Source organism: Mchenga conophoros, linkage group LG5, assembly GCF_057382185.1.
Source record: "Mchenga conophoros isolate Kocher_MC1m ecotype Shallow Benthic linkage group LG5, M_conophoros_male_GT1.1, whole genome shotgun sequence".
Classification (NCBI taxonomy): Eukaryota; Metazoa; Chordata; class Actinopteri; order Cichliformes; family Cichlidae; genus Mchenga; species Mchenga conophoros.
The window spans coordinates 11,023,185-11,045,471 of record NC_140530.1 but is presented as its reverse complement, the minus strand read 5'-3'; the positions used below and the strand labels follow the sequence as shown (position 1 = coordinate 11,045,471).

General features: G+C 42.2%; 1 protein-coding gene across 3 annotated transcripts in view; it reads right to left on the bottom strand.

The window, feature by feature from the left end:
- cdh4 (cadherin 4, type 1, R-cadherin (retinal)) overlaps nucleotides 1-22,287 on the bottom strand; it is a 224,005-nt gene that overhangs the window by 27,834 nt on the left and 173,884 nt on the right. For all 3 annotated transcript variants that reach the window (XM_085273228.1, XM_085273226.1, XM_085273227.1), the window contains 3 exons: nucleotides 20,276-20,431; nucleotides 15,077-15,221; nucleotides 4,262-4,434 (listed from right to left, as the gene is read on the bottom strand). In XM_085273228.1, coding sequence (XP_085129354.1) covers nucleotides 4,262-4,434; nucleotides 15,077-15,221; nucleotides 20,276-20,431 — 474 coding nt within the window. The remainder of the gene's footprint in view (nucleotides 1-4,261; nucleotides 4,435-15,076; nucleotides 15,222-20,275; nucleotides 20,432-22,287) is intronic.

The following is a 22,287-nucleotide window of genomic DNA, read 5'->3' as shown; positions in this document are numbered from 1 at the left end:
GGTGGAAATGTCATATTTACGGCTCTTTTTAATCTTATTTCCATGCTTATATCTTGTGTTTTGATTATTTATACTGTTTAGGTTTGTCTCTAATCACCTCTTTGTGCAAACAGGGCAGCTTGACTTAGGTGTGTTTGTGTGCTGAGAGAGTGCTTGTTTAGCTGAACAAAGCTGTGTGTCAACATCAAGGCTCGTAGCCGAATGTGAGAATTCAGTGCAAACTTTGCAAAATCGGATTTGCATATCACTTTCAGTTCGCCTTAGGTGTTTAGCTACACACTTATACCTGTGATCGGCACAGGCAGCGATGCACCCCCAGTGAAAATATCAGTGAGGAGCACGCCATACATGCAACTCAAATTTACCTTCAAGAGAAGGAAAAAGAAAAAGTCATCAAAATCCTCGGGACACATCATCTAGGAAGCATCAACGTCTGTAGTGTGCAAATCCATCTGACGGAGCTTGAGATATTTCATTACATGAGAGAAAACTCTGAGCTGCTGGCAATGCCAGAGAAAATGTCAAGGGATCACCAAAGTCAGTTATCCCAGGAGACAATGGATATTAAAAAGACTTCACAACAATCCATCTAGCAGTTGTCAAGATATCTCAGTCTGGACCTAAATGGCGTCCTAACAGGCAGTCTGAAAAAGAGAGCAACACTTCCCAGTTTGTACTGGGCAAACACCTTTCATCTGAGTCTAGTCTTTCGGATATTGAGACTGTTTATTGATTCAACAAGAACGGATGTGAGAATATTTGGTTCTCCAATAAATCAGGAAAATCTACGGCCGGGAAATACAGAAACATTGTGGTGTGCAGGATATTGTTGACATCAACTAAACGTATTATTTAGTACAGGTTTAGCTAAAGATATTATGCACAGACTTTAAGATGTGAGGCCTTTGGGCTTTTCCTCTCTCAAATCATACTTTCATGGGGCAATTATTGGAATTCCTTATAATGTGTTAATATGCGCTGGGATGCTTCTCAGTCTCTCTAGTCCTCTTCTACCAATTGCAGCATTATATGGAAACAGAGAAACTGCATTTCTATTTCTCTCAAACGCCTTTTCTGTCTGCTTACAACCTGACTTTTTGGGGTAATGTGAGCTATATTGTACAGATGTGTAGGCCAGTGAGATTTAGAGATTTATCTCTAATAAAATTACCAAGACACGACAAGTCCTGACAGAAGACTAGAGAAGCAAAGAATTGACAAATGTGGCCCAGTTCAGCACCGTGTTGCTCCACATAATAAAGCAGATAGTGAGCGGACCTGTTCTTGATTGAATGTTGACTACAAACTGTCAACATCTCCCTACAGGCATCAATACTTTTCATTCAGCATCCAGCTCACAATCCTCCGATGGCTTCACTTTCTGGAGCTCCAGAGCAAGAAGGTGAATTAACATAACTCAGCAACTCAGAGGCGATAAAGCTGCGGGACTATATCGGATGCCAGTTCTCAGCCTACATCCCCAGTTGGGCTTTGCAGATCCTAATGGAGCCAGGCTGTGGGCACTCATGTCCTTGAGGCAGTCCAGGCGATGTCCTAATCGACGTTGAGACGGTCCAATGTTGAGCTGGCATCTGGCAACTCAGCACCATGCCACACCAGACTGTTCCAACCCAGGGCTCATGGGAGACTGAGACAGCCTGGGGTAATGAAAGGAAACAGCTACGCCTGCCAGAGGAACTGAAGCCACGGGGAGAGGGCGCAAAGGGAGAGTGTCCGTGCCAGCTGTGGCACTCTGAAATGGCCCACTCTGCTACCTGCTGCATCCGAGCTGCACTTCATTAGAAGACTGTTTCTTCATCCATATTTTTTTTAGAACAGCATGCATGTACGAAACTGCAAGTGCCTTAAACCCAGTGGACGATGACATAAAAACATTTGTGCTTACTGTATTTATATTTAGCTCATGAGCCTGTGGGCAGGAGTGTGTGGAGGGTTAAGGGTTGTTGTGAGTGAGGCAGAATAATTGGAGTAAAGCGGTGTCAGAGGCAGGTGATACCGAGCTAACCTCCCGTTCTCCTCAACACGAGCCGCCGCTTCACCTTTTAATTAGCACATGAATATCCTAATTAGATGCCAGAACCAGGGAAGAAGATTAGTTAAAGCGCGAGAAATGAGAATGAGAAATGGGCGGGGATATGCGCTGCGCAAACTGTTTATTCACTGTCAATACAAGTAGTATGAATGCCCATGACTCTGCATAACATCAGGTGCCTATACCACACTGGTTGCTCAGACCCCCCCGTGCAACACCTGGGATCTCATTCTTCTGCTTTCGCTGCTCCTCCTTACTCGGTATGAGCGGCATTGCCTATTTACGACACGGGTGTATGCGCGCGTGTGCCCATGTGTCTGTGCTTGTTTGTGTTGATGACCTTGACAGCAGGTGGGTGAACTCCCAGGTGTGTCCTAGTTTTTTGTGGGAGGATCACAGGCAGGTGGGACTGTGCCTGGCTTGATGTGTCCAGATTAATGAGCTTTCCCTCACTCACATCAGCTGCTACTGCCGCAGCCTGGGCCAAGCTGGAAACAGGGACACAGACCTGGCCCGCATTCACTAGACTCATTTATATTGTCCCACAAATGTGCCACGCTATCATGCCATGCCAGCTCCATATAAAAATTGGATAAGGAAGAAGCATTGATGTATTGTCTCTTCTGTTATCAAAACCTGCTTCTGTTCTTGATATTTTAGCCATAATTATTCTCTAAATACGCTTGCTGTACTGCTGGTAAAATCCTGTTTTTCATTCTCAATGTATTGGCTGGCCAGGTTTAGCGCTGAGCGGGACCGGTGGGATTTCTCAGAATATAAACATTATGAGACACACTCAGTGGTGCTTTTATGCCGGCAATAAAATCAGCCAACTAAGTTATGGGGATGAGATTATCCCCCATAATGAAGGCATATGAATTTGAATGTTTTTGCCGATTTTTAGCACCGGTGTAGGGGATAGGTTTGAGCATTTGTGCAGACAGTGTCTGCAACACGAAACGCCTGATAAAACGTGGCTGCCCATAGTAACCCGGTGTTGGGAAAAACAAAAGTTCACCCCCGGTGACCTTTCTCATTAGCAGGATAAGATGGAGGATAGCGCTGTGGTTTCGGTGGTGTGTGGGTTGGCAAAGTACCACAGCGAGCAACAGACACGGCAACAGCGGATGAGGCAAACGAAGGCAATGAAAAGAACACTCCTGCGACCTCGTCAGCAGAGAGGTGCTGGATTTACGCGCCCATTATGCCTGCCCTGCTCTGCGTGCTGAGATACTTGCCGGTCATTTTTATTTACACACAATAAGCAGAAACGCAAATGAATCAAAATTAATGAGGTAATTTTGTGCTCGGTTTGACATTTGTGAAAGGGGGAATGCGGCTGACTTGTTTTTGTTTTTTTTTAAAGGCTTTGTTATAATCTGCGATTAAAATTAGATTTTGGGAATTTGCAGGTGGATTTATTTATTCGGGTCTTTATACATTTGTTTGTTTCAGAAAAAAAAGCATAGTATGCATATAGAAGTCAAGGAAGCTCATTGTAAAAGTTAAGCAACTGTTAAACAACTAGTAAAGTCTAGTATGAACTTGTGCAAATCTGGATTAAACAATTGGCAAAATGGGATAACGTAGGTCTCGCCTAGGCCTGCATTAAACAACAAAGCCGCTTACCTTGCTATGTGGACTGAGTCTAGATCACACACTAAATGCCATTAAAAGTTGGGGATGGGATTATACTGCCTTACAAAAATGCACACAGACAGGAGGGGATGGTTGCCTTTCTGATTGCGCTATTTTTTAATGTGCTGCAATGTGCTGGAGGAAGCACACACAGTCGGTGCCCTTGTAATATAATGGCTGCCTGCCACAACAAAGTGGAGGGCAAAAGGACATCCGCACAGAGCACTGTGTACACACTCTGATGATAAACTTTACATTACATGCACCCCAGTGGGCACCTCGTGTGCTCGCGAATGCTGAATCTTTATTACGTTGCTGTAATAAGTAGTGATAGTCTAATTTCGAGGCCCATCACTGTTCTGGGACTGTTTTTGATGAACACACAGAAAATTAGGTAGAAAAACAGATAAAGTAACAACATTTTATTCTTTAGTAGTATATAAGAATGTGACTAAACATGGATAACATAACCGAACCTTCATAATTGTTTTATTGCGTGGACACAAATGAGATGCAGAGTGAATCCTCGATGTAAGTAACGGGAGCACAGAACGCACAGCTTACACTGACCTCTCTGTCCAGGCCGGCTGCCACCGTAACAATGTCTCCAGTCTCACTGTTGATGGTGAACATGTTGGGGATGGGGCTGTGGGGGCTCTGGGAGAGGATGCGGTAGCGCACCATGCCGTTCGCTGTGGTGGAGTCGTCCGAGTCTGTGGCGGTAACCTGCATCACAGACGAGCCTGCGGAGAGAAAGATTCAAAACTGTAGCGGATATACGCGTTATGCTTGCTTGACTAGAAGAGGTCAGGCTGGGAAAAAGAAAAAGTAAGCAGGCATACATTAAAATAAAATTTTTAAAAAAAGGGCTTTTCAAGTGCCTTTGTTTGTTAAAGATTTTTTCTGAAGTATCAAAGAGAAGGAAGTCGGGCGTGTGAAGACTCAGAAGACACAAAAACTTGAAACAAGTCAATCAAGACTTTCCAAATTGCTGTGGCGTACTGTTCTTTGGCAAACATCTTTTAGAGTCAGAGCTATTACAGAGCACAGCACAAACACACAAACAAAACCTGTTAAATAAGCTCCCATTTTAAAGCTGCGCTGTTTGGTGGTCTATATATTTCAAACTAGCGGGGCAAAGTTTCCACCTCTGCAGAGTCCATTTAGTAATGAGCACCGGGTCTTCTGCTACTTCCACCAGCCATTATTTCAGCCTTCGGCAGCGCTGTCGCTGCCCTTAATGCTTCAATACACTCTCCCTATTTGTCTTAGAATCACAGATAAACACTGCCATTTAAGCCAGACAGCACAGAGGTAGAGAGGCAGAGGGAGTGCTCACGAGGATGTGTGCAGGAAGGGTGTGTATGAGCCCACAGTTCCTTCCAGGCACACGTATGCATTAGTATGCATGTGCGTGTTTGTGTCCTCTCAGCATGTTTCAGGGTGAGAGGCCCTGTGTCCCTGCATCTTCCCCGAGCAGAATTATTGATTTGCACGAGTTTGTCAGCTGGGCTCACAAATGTGACCAGGCAATTAGGAGCACTTGGTGCTGGAAAGAGGAGAGATCACCTCGCCTCCCTCTCAGGGTTCTGTGAAAATGTCACTTTCCATCAGGCAGCCATTTACAGGCTGCTGCTGCTGCCGTTGCTGCTGCCGCTGAGAGAGAAAAAAAAGGCTGTCAGCTTGCAGGAGGAGGAAAGCAGAGAGAAGAGATGGCTGAAACACAAACATGGTTAAATGAGAAGAGCGTGTAAGTAGTGGAAAACACAAAGCGAGGAGGAGCTGAAGCGTTAAAAGAAATGAAGGAAGAGTGGTGATGCGTTTGGCGTGATGCACGCGGCCTAATTTATTGACTTAATATTCATTTAGATTCTTTTAAAAACATGTCACTGCTTTCATGTGAGGGGGATCAAAAAAGTAGCTTAGCGACTAATCTTACCTCAGTGGGTTTGGTGGTGGGTGGTCGGTGCCGTGCTGAGCAGGCACTTAATCACAAATGTTCAACTGTCATATCAAAAGTGAATCAAACTGGTCACGTGTCATGTATGTTCTAAAGCAGAAGTAGAAACACCAAGCTTGACTTGGACTCTTTCCAAAGCATAAATTTAAATGTTTCAGCTGAAGCTGGGAAGCCGCCGGATCGGTGGCAGATTCAGCGGTCCCCTGTGGGTCTGAGCCGTTACAGGTGTCTCCATTCCTGTAATTGGGTCTAGATGGCACCATCATTCCTGTGACACCGTGCATGGACGGGATAATTGTAGCCTCGATTTCTATTTCAAACTTCATTAATTTTCAAAGCAGGATTTGTCACGTCGAACAGCAAGGAAAAGAAGAGAGGCCGCAGAAAGACAGGAAAGAGGAAACAATGAGCGATATTCCACCGAGGGGCATCGGTATATAATCAGCCTCTGAAGTCTTCCACACAAGAACACAAGAGAAATCACATGTTCACACATGAAGCTTTCATTTAGTCATATGATGATTGCTGGCTTTCAGAACCAAAAAAGGAAAGGCTATGGCTGAAAGGGTTAAACTCTGAGCCTGCTTAATTCCGATTTAATTTGAACACTAATACCAAATCCTAATTGCCTTCCTGCTAAAATCGTTGGACCTGAAAATTTGGTAGCAGGCGCATATATTGTTGGCCATTCCAATCACGTGACCAGAGATCACTGGTGAGGTCTATCTGCTGCCTAAACATTAATCAGTCCGAGTCAACAGCCGACTTCCAATTAGAGAGAAGACGGAGTTTAAAAAAAAAGAAAAGAAAAAGGGAAAAGGAGGATAGAGATGGACAGAAATAGCAGGACTGGCGAGGTGCACACAAAGACAGGCAGGAAAGGTGGAAACTGCAGGGCATAAAACGAAATAAAAGAGGAGCATAGTGGTGAGAGAGTTTGTAAAGACCACTAAAAGAAAAAAATAAAGGGGAAGTCGGGGAGCGAGAGGGCAGGGGATGGACGATACAAGAGGATAATAATTCTAATCAGTGGAGGGAAGATAGAGGTTTCGTTTCAGCAGCAAAGAGTGGCTGCTGTACAGTACAGTACGGGCAGTGCAGGCAGAGAGCCAGAAGGAGAAATAGAGGTTGAGAGGTAAGGAAGGTAAGAGAGAAGCCTTAAGCCTGGTGAATCTTGGCGGGAGTGATGAGCATCACTCCAGCCATGTCTGCTGATCTATTCCTGTCGACTTTCATCCAGGACCACAAAGGCAGAAGCCTGTGCTCGAAGGACAGGCAGCAAAGGCTGCTCATTATGCAGGCGAGCAAGAGAATAGCAAAGTGGAGGGAAGTTATTTCAGGCGTCCAGGGATCCAGCTGCAAAAACAGTCAGATTCATTCGCTGAATGCACACTGGTGAGATGTCAGTAAGAGTACTTTCAAAGCTTGGATAGCTCCAAAAGTGTCCTGGCTGAATCATGTGTACTAATAACGGCTGCATTAGCTGGCTCTCAAGAGGAGCACCACACTGATTTTACACATGGAGATCAGTTAACCTGTCATTGTGAGAACTACTTAACCCACAAAAACAGTTGCATATTTTTTTTCTCTCTAGCAGAGCAAGATGATGTCATCGGGTTTATATAAACTGGTACTGTGAGAAAGCTGGGTGTTTAAAACACAGGTGGGTAAAAGTGGGAGCTGTGGGATCCTGTTCCATCCCACTCTGCTGTTTAAGGTTTGGTTTTTCTTGCTTTTAGGTGCTAATTATTATTTTCTAATTGTTTACACCTGCCATCTCATCCTGTCACCATGTTTCCTGCTGGTGCTGTCACCTCCTGTGTCACTCTCCTCTCACACTCTACCAGAGCTTTAAGAAATTATGTCCTGTCATCATCTCCCTCACCATCAGGGATCGTGCAAGTCTTTAAATGCTGCACAAGGAATCAGGGAGCGAGACCGCGAGCCAAGATGAGGTCCTGCAAAAGAAAGCGAGGACACTACTTTTGTGGAAATCTTACATCAATGCCACACACCTCCACATGAGGCCAGAGACTGTATTTATATATTGCTTTCACTTTATTTCTTACTTTGTAGTGTACAAGGATACACAGATCACAGCTCAAAGCTATTGTGTGTGTGACAAATCTTACACAGGCACAGTTTATCCTTACGTAACAACAATGCAATTAGGAAGTTGAAAGAAATTATTACTTATCCACACATTAATTTGTTACATTACTATTAATAATAAGTCACAGTTATTCAACTTAATATCTAATGAGTAAAGAATTATTGCATTTTGTAGAGAGCTCTGTGGTTACTTGTACCAGTCACTGTGACAGGTGATCCGGCTGTGCAGCATGACATTAATAAGCGATGTCATTTAAGATCAGCAGTATGGAAACAAAGAATTTCTCATCTGGCAGTGTTATCGCTTCTCTTTGCATCTCCTTCTTGCACCTCTCTCTCATCCTTGCTGGGATTAGCTAAAACGCGAGGAAGAGATGCAAGTGAGTAAAGAGAGGAGATGTGTTAGCGTACTGAAAAGGGCCCTTTACGTTCCCCTCGCTCGGTGCCAGTCTCAGTACCTTTGTGTCAAGTGTTTCAGCCTTGTGTTCTCCAGGAGGTAATTTGACCTAGTTACTAGTGGGTTTTTTTTGACTCTGCCTTTTCCCATTGTGTGCGTCTGTGTGTGTGTTTTTGCATACCTTCCTGCCAGATATCTGGACTGATTTGTATGTACTGAGCCTCTGCTTCAAGTTAAAATGTTTCGATTCAATCGGGCTTGTGTTACAGTTCTTGGCACGAGTGTAAGAGAGCCAGCACTTTCTCAGCTTGATCCATTCTGGTTAAAGGTCAAGTAGTCTTTGACAAAGCGTTATAAGAGCTGCTGCTCACACGTCATTAATCTTTACAAACTGCAATACATTTCATTACAAGTCAAAATAAACAAAGCCGTAATTTAAAAACTGAAAGCACCTCTTGTGACTCTGAAGGCTTTTTATTCACTGCAAACACACATAAGAGATGGTTTATGGGTAACAGATTGCAGATGCATGCACGCCCTGAATGTCAGAGAGCTGTGCGGTCGATTAAATTACAGCGGAGATTTTGACTTGAAAGAGAAAAGACCAACAATATGTTTAAGAATCTGCTTTAGGCTCAGGAGCATCACACTATTTGAAGCCAGCGGCCATCCCACCTGGTTGGAAAACATAACATATCAGAGAAGCAGCCGAAAGCTGACGGCTGCAATATTACAAAAGAACACCAAGGAAATTTGAGGTTTTAGGAGAATGTTTATTAGTCTGGCTGAGAGGCTGAAACATGTTTCTTGTGTTCAAGTACAAAATGATTTTAGAAGAATTTTTTTTACCCATAGCTAGTTTCTGAAGTTAAAATTGAATCTCTACTACACATTCCTGCCCTGTAAGAACAAACTGGTAAAACAAATAAAACGCTATGTGACACAAACTGTCCTTTTTTTTAAGGCGGAAGTGCTAACCGCAGGACCTCTGTGTCAATAAAAATTCACGTGACCCTGATGTATTCTCTGGAGTGGCACTGTAAACCTCCGCCTGTTGCCAGTAGGGAACACAGTGTGATACACACCCCAAACTTGACTGAAACACCACTGAGCCCCAGCACTGTTATTTACCTCCATCACCACATCTCCCTGCTCCTATGCCAGTTTCTAATCATCCCCCACCCAGATACAGAGATTTAAGAGGGAAGTTCTCTTAAATCTCGTTGGGGGGGAATCCAGCCCCCCCCATCCCCTCCCTCACGGGAGGGTAAATCGACTGTGAGAGAAGGCACTCTGCTGCTGGTTTTTGATGTTCCTCTCTCATTTCAGTAGTCCTTTTTGAGAAAGAGGGTCCATAAAAGGGAACAACTTGCTGTCAGAGTCAGGGAGACGGGGGAGGGACGCAGAAGGACAGAACATCACAGGGCAGATGTTCTGAGTATGCCGCAGCCTCAGAACACAAGAGCTTTCTGAAGAAGTCACGCCATCATGACAAATCTTTATCTGAGCCCACTTAACACGATGTAAGGACTGTCTCATGCTGCAGTCTCAGAGATTTTCTGGAGTGTAAGGCCATTCTAGTGTCCTTTTTTGATGACACTGGCGTTTGATATGTATGTTGTTGTTTTTTCAATATGCATGTCAGCCTGAGCTTATAGGCATTTAGCCACAGGAGGCTTGCAGGGATTTCTTTTATTGTATTCTGCATGAGGAGTAGCAGGTTCACCAAGCTTTACTCGATGCCTTTATATTCAGACTCAGCTCTATCCATTCCTTGCTGACATAAGCTGAATATGGAGCACTGCATGAGTAGACTTGATTACCTGCAAAAAATTAATTCCAATACTCACAGGTTTGTTGGGGCTGAGCAAGGTCCTGGTGACAGAAAGTGTCAGTTGTGTGGATTTCAGAGCTGATCCTGCCTGGTTGTGCGATCAGATCTCTACCTAACAGTAACATCTGGTGACGGCGATAAGGGCGGTTCCCTGTAGGACTTCCTCTTTGATGGCTTTCGCACAGTGCTAGCTATGAGGGTGTGTTGTAATGCTTCAGAGAACCTCTGATAGCTGCATCTGTCGATGCTGAAAGTGATACACCCGGCGCTTGATGCATTCAGGTGAATTTTTTGCATTTTAGGGGTGGCGTTACAAAACCATTTGAACTGCCTCATACATTTTCTATTGTGCATACTGAAGACGAAAGGCACACTTATAGACAGTTTAACCTAAGCTGTTTAAAGAATTTACGCTGAAAACCCAACTGTTATGAGGCCAAAGCATTGAAAGACTCAGCTGTGGAAACATCTGTCATTATGGTGATACAAACTAACTCTCCTTCAGAGCATCAACATGAGAGAAAATATGCCTGCAGGTTCTTAAATTACAGACAAACTTCAGCTTGACTCTGGACACAAAGTTGAGTGTGCTGTCAAGTTTTAACCCTGTAATGCCAAGTGTATCATATTTGATACATAGTTACCAACCTCTACATCATCACTGTACGATATTTTTAACCATAACCACCTCATATCTTTTTAATTTGTTTAAGATAAGCCAATTTTCTGGCATTTATTTCATAGTTCAGGCTTTTTAGTCTTAACCTGTCACATAAAAACTTACATCATTTCTTTTTGGTGTGGCAATATTGTTTTGAAATATGAGCATAACTTTTCTGCACTTGTGGAAAAATGTGTTGGAATTCTTTTAATGCTTTTTAAATGTGCTGTGTGCACTGGGAGACTGAGATCGAGGCATACTGAGAGATACTGTGTACAGCAGCACTGCTGCCCAGAGCAGCACCTGTCAGCTGCTGTGTTGTGACAGGCTTCACTCCACCTGTTGCCAGCATGGAAAGATAGTGTGTCACTCTGGGCAACACCTGAGAGATTTCACGGTCTTTTTTTTTGTTAATCACTGAAAATGTCAGTTTATGTAAAAGTGCATCTCCTCATGATATAATCCACCGGCAAGCAAGAAGAAGTGCCACAAATAATGAAGACAGGTCAAACAGGTGGGACGAGGTGAGAAAACGAAAAAAGGGAAAAATCCAGTGCAAATACACTATTGCTAAACTCACAGCACCTTCTATTTGTATTGGAGATTTAAGTTATTTTATCAAATGTATGTATTTTAATTTGTTGCCTTAAGATTTAGTGATTTAAAGTATTAGTGATTCCAGTGGGTACAAAAAAAATCCCCAAAAAGATTTGAGTCAAACTCAGGATACATATTTCAAAAGCACTTGACTGCACATTCAACTGTCTGCCAGGTTCGCTAATTAGAAATAGTGGGTATAAAAACTAACTTCAGCAAAGCTCTGCAGCACTTAACTGGAATCCTAGACTGGATCTATTAATAGGCTGTAAAAGATTTAACTGGCTGAGGATGTATTAAACGCTTAAATGGACCAGAAAAGTATAAAAGTATGTCTCGAACCTCTGCTGAAGATAAATCGTTGTTTTCTTCGACTAAACATGCATTTACACCAACACGCGGTCTATTTTTCTAATTAAAATTCATCAAATTTCAGACGAATGACTGTACAAAAGAAAACAAAAAGGGGCCGTGCTCCTCCACGTGAAATATGACTGTTTTTTAAACAACAAACACACAGCCCATCTTGTCACCTAACAGTGTGTGCTCCGCAAACAAGTGTTACTTGGCAGTGATTGCTTAATGAAGGGCAGAGCAATTATATTGTACAGAGTGTAACGTTTTTGTTGTTAATTGGTATCACAGATTTTGCCCGGCTTAATGCAATATTGAATTCAAACACTTTTTGTCATTGCAGTCTTTCATTTGAAACTACACAGAGAGAATCAGAGTGAAAAACAAAGAAAGTAGCTTTTGGAATGTCTGGTTACCCTCGCTAATTAGGAGCTCTGTATATAGACCCACGCTCCACTGAGGAGTAACCAGCGTTCACGTGCACGTGCACACACACACACAGTCCAAAACATACACATGCGCAACATGCGTTCCTATATTGTTTACAAATCCCCCTGAGATTAAACTTGCAGCAGAACAATATCTGAACGCTGTGAAGACAAACACGGGTCCTCAGGGTCTGATTGTTAAAACAGGAGTTCTTCCAGTCGAGACATTGTGCATTCTGCTCTTGTCTCTGGCTTCGCACTGACCGCAACTCTGTTCCCTGATTCTGAGAGAAGCTCTACATCTCTCCATGCTCTGCAGAATCTGATAATGATGCATCCAGCCAAGATGCTGTAACATAAATATCTCGCCGACGTGCCCTTGTCTAAACCAACGAGAAAAAGCCAAGAGTCACGGTGAAACATTGATCTTATAAGCTAATGTAAAAAGGGCCCATAAACAACAAATTTTTTTGCAAGTCTCAGTAATAATTAATGTAAATATGGCTACCGCACAGCTTCCAATGAACTGCTACATTAGTTATCTTGAGAAGAGCACAGTATGATGACAAAAAGGGCCGTGGAGTCATGATTTTCCATGCAGTGATTGAGATTGCTGTATTAAGTGGGTATTAAGTAATTACAGACTTGTGTTCGCAGGTATTTTATAGCCCCTACAGCACCTATACCCCTCACCCAGCCCCAGTCACCAAGTCAAACAATAAGAATTTGTGAAGCTGCCCCATCCTTTGACAAATTAGGGTTATTAGTTATACAGTTATTAGCGCTACAGGTAGTTTTTGTATTTGTTATACTGTGTCTGAAGGCCTGAAGGCAGCCTTTTCAGATCAGCACATTAACTAGATTAGTTCAGTGAAATAAAGCTGTTGACTTAAAACTACTTAACCAGAGTTCAGTCGAGTTCCCAGACTCTCCCCCTAAAAACAGATTGTATGTATAACACATCGGTATTAGGGGTGCACAGTTATGATATGATGGTATGCAAGAAAAAGATGCTAGCAGCTGGTGATGTGAGACAGGAGCATCGCTTGAATGCTCCGTATGACAGGAACAGTAAACCGTGGATGGAAATCACTGACGTGGTTGCAGGTAAAGGAGGGCTTTAAGCAGCTGGTTAAAAAACTCGACCTGACATCTCAAGCAAAAAATACTTTATGTCCACTTTTCAGTTTCAGTTTTATTATGTGACAATTTTATTGTGCTGAGACGTTACGACGTGAAGTTACTTTAGTTATTGTTATTGTTCACGTGTTCAGCAGTTATGTTATAGTTTTGCTTAAATTTTCCAGGGAATGCACAACCTTGGCTATTTTTGTGCTTGCATTTGACTTATGCTGCGTCATTGCTATTGCACTATAATGCTGCTGATGGTACTTTGCAGTAATGCACTCATACTGTGTATTAGGTAGTCTGTCATCAAAGCTGCAGTCTTGAAATGTTCAGTATTTCACAAATATCATTACTGTGAATTTTTGTGAAATATGATGATATCATTTTTTAGGTTATATCGCCCACCTCTACCATCCAGCTACTGTTTGCGCTGCAGTACTCTAGCTAAACTTGGATTGCTTCCTGGAAGTGCAGGTCTGACCATTTGTGCCATTGACTGGATCGTCTCCAATGTGTCAGGCAGTGACTCTGGAAATTGTATTTCATCTTTAGGAAAAGGATGAAGCTGGAGGGAGCCGCATCATGTAAGCAGGGTAGGTGAATTCTGAAGGTGAAGACTTTGAAGGTGAAGGCAGGATATTTAAATCTTGTTTTCTGTTTTTGTAACAAACATTTTGCACTCACACCTTGCACTGTTGAAGCAGACAAATAAAACCTTTTCTTTTTTTCATTTTCTCTAATCACAACTGTGAGTGTAATAACAAGTAAGTCTAAATGCAGAGCCGAGTACGCTACTCTTTTTGTCATGTTTTCTAACATTGAGCTGTTTGTATTGTTGTTCTTATGATTTCTAAACAGATTCACCAGCATGATGATGACATATATTTCTTGTAAGTCGCTGAACTCAAAACGATGTACATTATATCTGTGTATTCTGGGCTCTGGGGAGGCCAATCCATGTTGTGTGTTTTTCTATCCAGGTATGCTTTTACTGCATTGGCAGTATGTTTGAGATAATTTTCATGATGAAAATTGAAGCTATTGCCAATCAAATGCTTTCCAGATGGTATTGCATGGTTGCTCAAAATATGACTGTACTTTTCTGTGTTCATAAATCCATCAATTTGGACAAGATCTCCATTGTAATGAATAAATCTTCTTTTTTTTGGTACTGGTACTGGTTTTATATTGTTGTATTTATCCGTGACACCTTAAAGGCTGGTCCGTAAAAATATTGTCGGACATAAACCACTCCGTGGTGCAAAAAAGATGGGGACCGCTGGTGTAAGGTGTTTTTTTTAGGACTTGACCTTCAGATACTGTTCATCTGACAGTTTTTAGGCCTGACACTTCTTCGTTTGTCCTCCACTTGCCCAGTTTCCTCAAATCATTTACAGACACGCCATTACCAGTTCAGAGTATCCCAGATTATTAGCTATTACCTCTTTGGGAAATACTTTGCAAAACTAATATTTCATGTTAAACTGTGCTGTCTTTGGCATACCTAAATCTATCCTTTCATATATTTAACTAAAGAAAATGGGACAAATTAAGCTAAAATGCCTGAAGGTAACAATTTAAAATTGGTTCTTTGCTGAGTCGCTAGATATGTGTATAGACAGCACAGGTTCATTCCTTGAGTTAGGTGACTTTTTATGCTAGAAAAATGTATATGGCAGTTTAAAATGACCTAATAAACAAACAAACAAGCAGAAAAATCCAGTGAAAATGGTCAGGTACAAGGACTGTCTAAAGAAAAAATGTGACCTTCAAAAAGTCTGGAGAACTAATGCTTAAAAAATGAGTTGCTCAAGACTGCAGACAACTTTTTGTACATTATGGCTGAATAATCTACATTTTCACATTAGACTGTATTAGATTCATGATCTCATCACAAGTAGAAATAATTGGTACCTGGTTTGGATCCTTCTGCCACAGAGCCGTTATACACCTGGTTTTGAAACTCGGGTCTGTTGTCATTCATGTCGATCACATAGATGTACAGGTCGATCGGGTTCTCCACCTGGTTCCCGTTCATGTCCACTGCATGTGCACGCAGCTATAAAAAGGCCCAAGTGAAAGAAAAAAATGATATCATTAGCATTCAGTACAGCATTTAAGGTTGTATGAATATTCCATATATAGCTCAACTAAGTCTGATAACGAGGCATCGGATTGATGCATAAGACACTCTGCAAAGATTCTGCAGAAAGGAAAAACCTCAGTACCAACAGCTTCCTCGACTTTGTTAATTGGCATCTTCATATAATCTGCAAATATTCTTTTTCATGTCTGCCAACAGGGCATGAGTATCCTGTTGGTACCTTGGCACGGACCACAACAGCACAGACAGGGGCAAAGCAGTGAAATGTTCCAAACACACAAACAACACCTATTTTGTTGTTAGCACAGCCAGAGGCCTGAAAAATATCAGAGAGGTGTTGCTGCTCAAGCTGTGGTTTCTTTTTGTTCAGGGAGAATGTTTGTCTCAGTTTGTTCTGACAAAGCCATCCATTTGGATGGATGTCTCCGTCTGATGAGCTGTTCCTTGACAATTCACAGTGTGAGAAGAGAGAAAGAGAGAGGAGAGAGGGAAAGAAAGAAGGGGCGGGAAAAAAAACGGCGAATGAGATGGGACGAAGAGAAGAGAAGAGTGAATGAGTCCTGTGGAAGCAAATGAGAGATGAAAATACAAAGAGGCAGTGCGGAGGTGTGGGGGCTTGAACAGGCAAGACTGACAAAAGCAATCATCATCTGCAGTGGAATGTCTTAATCTCCACCACTGCTCTTACACACCCTCTTCTCCCCACCAGTCCCCTCTAATGATATCTAATATAACGCAAAGCTTTGTAATAGCCCTGGAACCAAACTGGCACTGTTCACCATGACTTACATTACTCTCATTCAATTGCATACACATTCGTATCCTCTGCAGAAATGTTAATCAATCACAGCTTGGCTTGTTAAATGGAGAAGGGCTCTCATTCTGGCTAAAACAGACACGCTGGCAGCAAAATATTTTGTCTGCACACAGTCGAGGAGGGTCTTCCTGTCAGCCTATTTACAGGAAACCGTGATGCATTGTGGGGCGACATGAAAGATTGAATGGCGGCACCTGCCTTTGCCAAAACACCACCGATCATGTCGGCTTTTGTGCCTGTCTGTCAAGGATTCATCGAACCCTAGCCGAACTGCTTGAGCATTCCAAACACCAATTCAGACACATGTTTAGACACATTAACACGGACGCCGACGAGCAGGAAGATTACACACTGGGGAGGCGTGCACAGCCAATCAAAAGAGCCCTCTTTAGCCACTTAATGATCCTCAAGATGCTAGTTTTCCATTGGCTGAAGCACAGCAAACAAACATGGAGAGGAGACCCAACAAACAAACAAGCCCAATCTGTTTTCTCAGCTGTGAACACTGCACAGTGTGAAAGTGTGACTGTGATATGTGCGACTGCGATATGTGTGGCTGCCTCAACTGCACTGGTGTGTATGTGCGACCGCTGTGTATTTTTGTCTTCGTGTCACACTGTGTTTTCGTTTGTGTGTGTTCTGTCCTTTCTGCTTGCAGATTTGTGCGTGTGTATATTCCTGCACATTTTCTTTTATTTCTATATGTGTCAGCGTTTATATATTCACATTTCTGCATGTGTCTTCCTGCGTATGTTCTCGGGAGTCTGTTTATGTGTCTCTGCGTTTGTGTGCTCAGTGGCGGGGTTGGAAATGTGATCACAGGGCCTGGATGAGTGTGCCTTGTGCAAACTGCAAATGTATGTGTGGAAAGCAACATCAGTATTCTGCAGCGTGAGCTTTAGGATGACTGGACCAACCACAGAGGAGAAATACAGTTTGTACTTTGCACCATTGGCTCCCTTAGCCAATGTATAGCTATACTAGCATGGTGCTTCAAGTGGAGTGTTTATTTTTCCTGCTAAGATTCTGAGACCAAGGTTACCTTGTAGCTTTAAGAATCGTGTTACCAGCAGCCTGTCACAAAATCACATAATTTCTTCTCTTTAGTTCCTACACTATATGTACTCTATGTACAATATATGTATGTATACATGAGTAAATAAACTGTATATACTCACTGAGAATAGTGCTACATTTCAGCTAGCAACAGTCCGCCATGATAAAGACTCATGTAGTGATTAATGACTTCTGGCCAATGTTCATGTTGAGAGTTAATTAGTAATTAACTTTGCAACACTCATGCCTCAGTCCAATGTATGAGGCGTGAGCGTTGCAAGGAAAAACTTAGATCTTCATCTCATAACATGTAAAATTAATATTGTGAAGCGCTATTCTTATCTCGCCAAAAGAAATAACCAGTAGGCTGTTCAGAGGTGATTTATTTTCAAGTCATCTAAACCAAATCCATTGCATTAACTTAAAATTAAGAAGCGCTCACTTAATTAGGCATGGAATATTAAGCTCATGAGTTATCCTTTACAGATGTGTCATACATAACCTCACATGAACATGAAGATCAAGATATTGTTGGAATTTTTTCTGTCTCACGTGCTGCATGGAACAGCAGATAGTGTAGATGAAATATTCAGTTTGGATTTGGTCAGCTTGCTGCATGAGTGGCTCTTACAGGAAGCAGGGCACAGAGCAGCTACCCAATTGCTGTATATTTAGCGGGCAGTTACCTGTGCTAGTTCCATAATGTTGCTATGCCCATGTTGGCAAACTCTACACAGACACTCTGTATTAGGGAGCTGGCAAAGAGTGTTTAATGTTCGCTTGACTGTGTTGGATCTTCGCGTGCTCACATGACACGTAGTTAGATAAGCATTTACACTATTTTAATTATACCTCGTTCACAATAACACTTATAACTTATGATTTCAGTTGTAGTTTAGCTTAGACTTACTTTTTGGAGGCCATGGGTTTAAGACAACCTAGCTTAGAAGATAAAGTCTAATGAATCTGAATATCTTTTGATTTTTTAAAGTCGAGTTCCAGCAGTTGGTCAAAGTTTAAACTTATTTACTGAGACATCTTAACATGCTTTAGAAGGAATGGCATAAAAAACGTGGCCAGCTCATTGATTTAACTCCAAATGCTTGCAAAACTAATTACATTACCATTAGTGTCTATTTTTAAAGCCATTTAGTACACGTTAACATCATGGCGTCACAACATAAACATGTTAGCATTGCCATTTCAAGCCTCACAGCGCTGTTATTGTAGCTGAATGCAATATCAATATAAATACAGTAATAAGCATAATGGTTCCAGAAAATTACTTGTATTTGAGGCCAGTTGAAAAAATGCTGTATACCAGCTGTCCATGACCGGATCTTTTAGATTATAACCCTTCCTGTATGCTTCAGTGCATGCATTCATGCAACAAAAGATGGAAAAAGAAAAAAAAGCACATTTGGGTTTTTTTTTTTCTTCTTGCAATTCTCCTTGTGCCCTGCTTCATCACAGTAGGTCTGTATTACAAAACTGAAGCTCAGGCTAACACCCACTCTCCTCACCTCACAGATCACTTCCCCCTGGTGCTAGTCAAAAACAGCAGCCTTGTCTCTCTTTTCTCTTGAACCCAAAACTAACAAGCAAAGTTTGGCCTATGAGGGCACACAGTAGTGGTGGGAACTTCCTATCAAGTTAAAAGGAGGAAAGTCATGGACTAAATTTCCCGTGGGTCGATCACTAGCTACATTCTCCTGCAGTAAATCATACATCACATCACAAGCAGCATGGGTCCACGGTGTCTAAATAGGAGGTTCATTCAACTTGAAGTGCTCTCAACCATACATGCTGTTTTCACTACAGGTTGTGTCAAATAAGAACTGTTTACTGAGCCGCTGTCCTTTCCCAGGGACCAATAACCTGCCTGCTTTATTGATCCCAATTTGCTGGTTGAGAGTACGAGCAGGTATGGAGAGACAACAATCACATACACAGTCAGCAGTGACCAGAGTCTGAATGCAGCAAGTGAGGGAACAAGAGGATCATCTGCATGAGAAAAGCAAGACAAACTAATCAAGAAGACAATCACATAGAGCTTTGTGGAATTTACCAATGCATATCTATGTGCATGCCTGTGTGTATACATTCAAAGTTTGTACTGTTGGCATAATGCTGAGTGTATGCAATGAAGGCACCCCCTCCCCTCTTTCCTGAAGAGACAGGAGCATGCTTTTGAATTAGCTCTATCGGCGGCTCAGCCATCCATCACTCTGACAGGCGCGCAGGAGTTGTGACTCTGACACCGGCATTCACCTCAAGTGGAGGTGTTAGTCTTTGCTGAGATAAATTGAAACCTGTAATGTGAGTATATGAACCAATGGCCTAGCATTAGCACAAGCCTCATGTGGCCCTGCATATTTAATTCACACATATGAAAAGCTGTTTAACCCGAGGTTCCAGAGAGACCAATCATCTGGTTTTCTCTGTGTGCATATGTGTGCGTGAGTGTGGTAGGGAATCACTAGGCCACATGTAGGCTAACTATACAGCTGTCAGCCTGCCCCAATGAGCAGCGCAGCTGCTCAGAGTGCATGAGGTAAGTTTGCAACAATGTGTGGGATTGAAGTGCAAAAAGGAAAGTGGGACACAGACAGAAAGTAAGAGAGGTGGAAAAGAAGACCTGAGCCCACTAACGGTAAATCAGCTATCAATCAGCATGCCATACACAGAAACACACACATATACCAGCTCATACACACATATGCCAAGCTTGTTAGCTCTGATGGCACAAACGTGCACAACAATTTACCTGCACATCACTTTGCATTTGTGTGTTCAAATCCTCCTACTCTGCACTGCTAAACCCAAATCCATATGGCAGTTTCCGCGGCAGTGGGTTTTGTCAAACCAGTCTTCATTTCATAGCTGATTTCGGCTTCAATTAACTCCTGGAGCGGCTGATGTGAAGGTACTGTACATCAGAGCAGTGATTGCTCTGAATGCACCCTGACTTGTCATTTAGTTTTGGCAGACGACATTACTTGTTAAAAGGAAAGGTAGATGGGGAAGAGATGGGCCCCGGCACATTTCCTCAGGGATAATTGGGAGATAATGAGACAGACATAACTGGAGCTAGAGAGAAAACAAAAACAGGCGAGTAGAGACATTTCTTTCTTACATGGAAGGAAGCTCTTTCTTCTCTGTCCAGAGGTTGGGTGACAAACATGTTGCCGTTGATGGGATCTATGTTGTAGATACCACTCGGGGGCTGATCAGCGCCTGCTCCGGTGATGCTGTAGCGGATGCCCACATCCTTATCCTGATCGGAGCGGATCTGAGGACAGAGCCAGAGAAGCAAGTTGAACAGAGAGGAAAATCTTTTTTTTTTTTTAGTCCTTTCAAGCTTTGCCTGCAATTGCAACAAAAAGTACAAAATGTTCAGAGCAGAACAGTATGTGACATAAATTGTCAAAAACACACTATGACCTTAAACTAAAAGTTTGTGAGAAAACTAACAGTATGTGGAATGTTTGATAGATACATTGATGATAACATTTTCACAGAAAACTCTCTTTTGTGTCTTTGAACCTACAGCCCAGAGGTGAAAATGGAAGATTGAACAATGTGCACTGAGGGGAAATAGATGTACTGCCAGCAGATTTTTGTCCGATCTTTGATTTTCTTTACTTTTATGGCAGATTTTATGGCATGTGTCTGAATTATGGCAGAAACCTTGAAAAAAAGAATCAACATGACTTCATGTCCAACAATGACAGCATTTCTGATGGAGACTTTCCTGGACTGTGAAACTGATTAATGACTTCATTTTACATTTCTTCTCATTTCAGCTTTTACACATTTAGTCACAGGCAAAGAAAAAAGACGTAGCATGACACCACTTCCTGTGAGATAGTATCTCTAGCACTGAAAAGCTACACCACTGGTACTCCATTTTTCTCTGAGCTTGAATTTTGCTTTTTATTAGCTGTTTTAGGTTAAACAAAACAAAAAAACAGACTTTTTTTCTCCACTTTTTCACTATCCGGATATCAACACTGGAAATCCCGAGAACTGACCACCGCCCCCAGAGGCCTAGCCATCAAAAGATTCCCGATGGGTCCCCAGACTCCACCATACTGACTGCAGCTGGTAATGGTAGATTGCTGCAAGCGATCTCCCAGGAAGCAGAACGAGGTCTACCATTGCCAGCAGCAAACCAAGACTGTGGCTTTTCTGTGCATCTGCAGGACAAGTCTCACAGATAAATGATGAATAACCTCAAGAACCAGATCAACAGCAATCCGGCCAGTTTGGGCCTGGACTAGCAAACTTTATAAAAATAAAATATTTACACATATCCCCTATAACTCTGTAATCATACTACACCTTTCTCTCTTGTTGTATGTTTGCAGTTACACCTTCCAGTAGCATGGACAGGCTTGGCTGTCTGTGGACAAATACTTACAGATACTAACCCTAAAGTACAGTTAAATACTACTTATATAGCTAATTCATACCTTTTATTTGAAAGGGGCATTTCTATCAGGGATGGACATTTGAGAGCTCATGTTAACAAAAGATGTTAAAAAACAGCCCACTTGGTTTTCACTTGATTACTGGTGTGTCTCTGTAGTGTAGAGGCTTCCACATTTACTAAACAAGCAACAGATCCCTTGTTCAAGACCGGGAGGAGACCCAAACGCCTCAGAGCGACCTGTCAGGAACTACATCTGGTGTGAAAACTTGTCAAATCCCACACATTGTGCTACCTGCTGTGGTGAATAAGGGAGCAGGAGGAAGAAGCTTGTTTCCATTTAATTGCTGCACATTACAACAAAAATCAGCTAGTAATCATAAAGAATTACCACTGGTGATGTTTATGAAATGACATCCTTTCCAGCCAATTTCTCAGTATTTTTTAAAATAACTTCATGGGAGTAAAGTGGTTAAACTAAATAAGAACTCACAACAAAAAAACCCAAACTGTTATTAATGTGAAACATAGCAAAATGATGTTTTTTGGGGTTTTTTAAAAAAGATTTTTGTATGTTTGCAGTTGTTGTCATGTTGTACAATAACTTTCAGCTACTGGATGCCTGCTTGGTAGTACTGGGTGAGAGATAAGAGGCTAAACATCTTGATTGTCTCAAAGCAGTGCAAACGACTGATTACAATAGTCAATAACTAGCT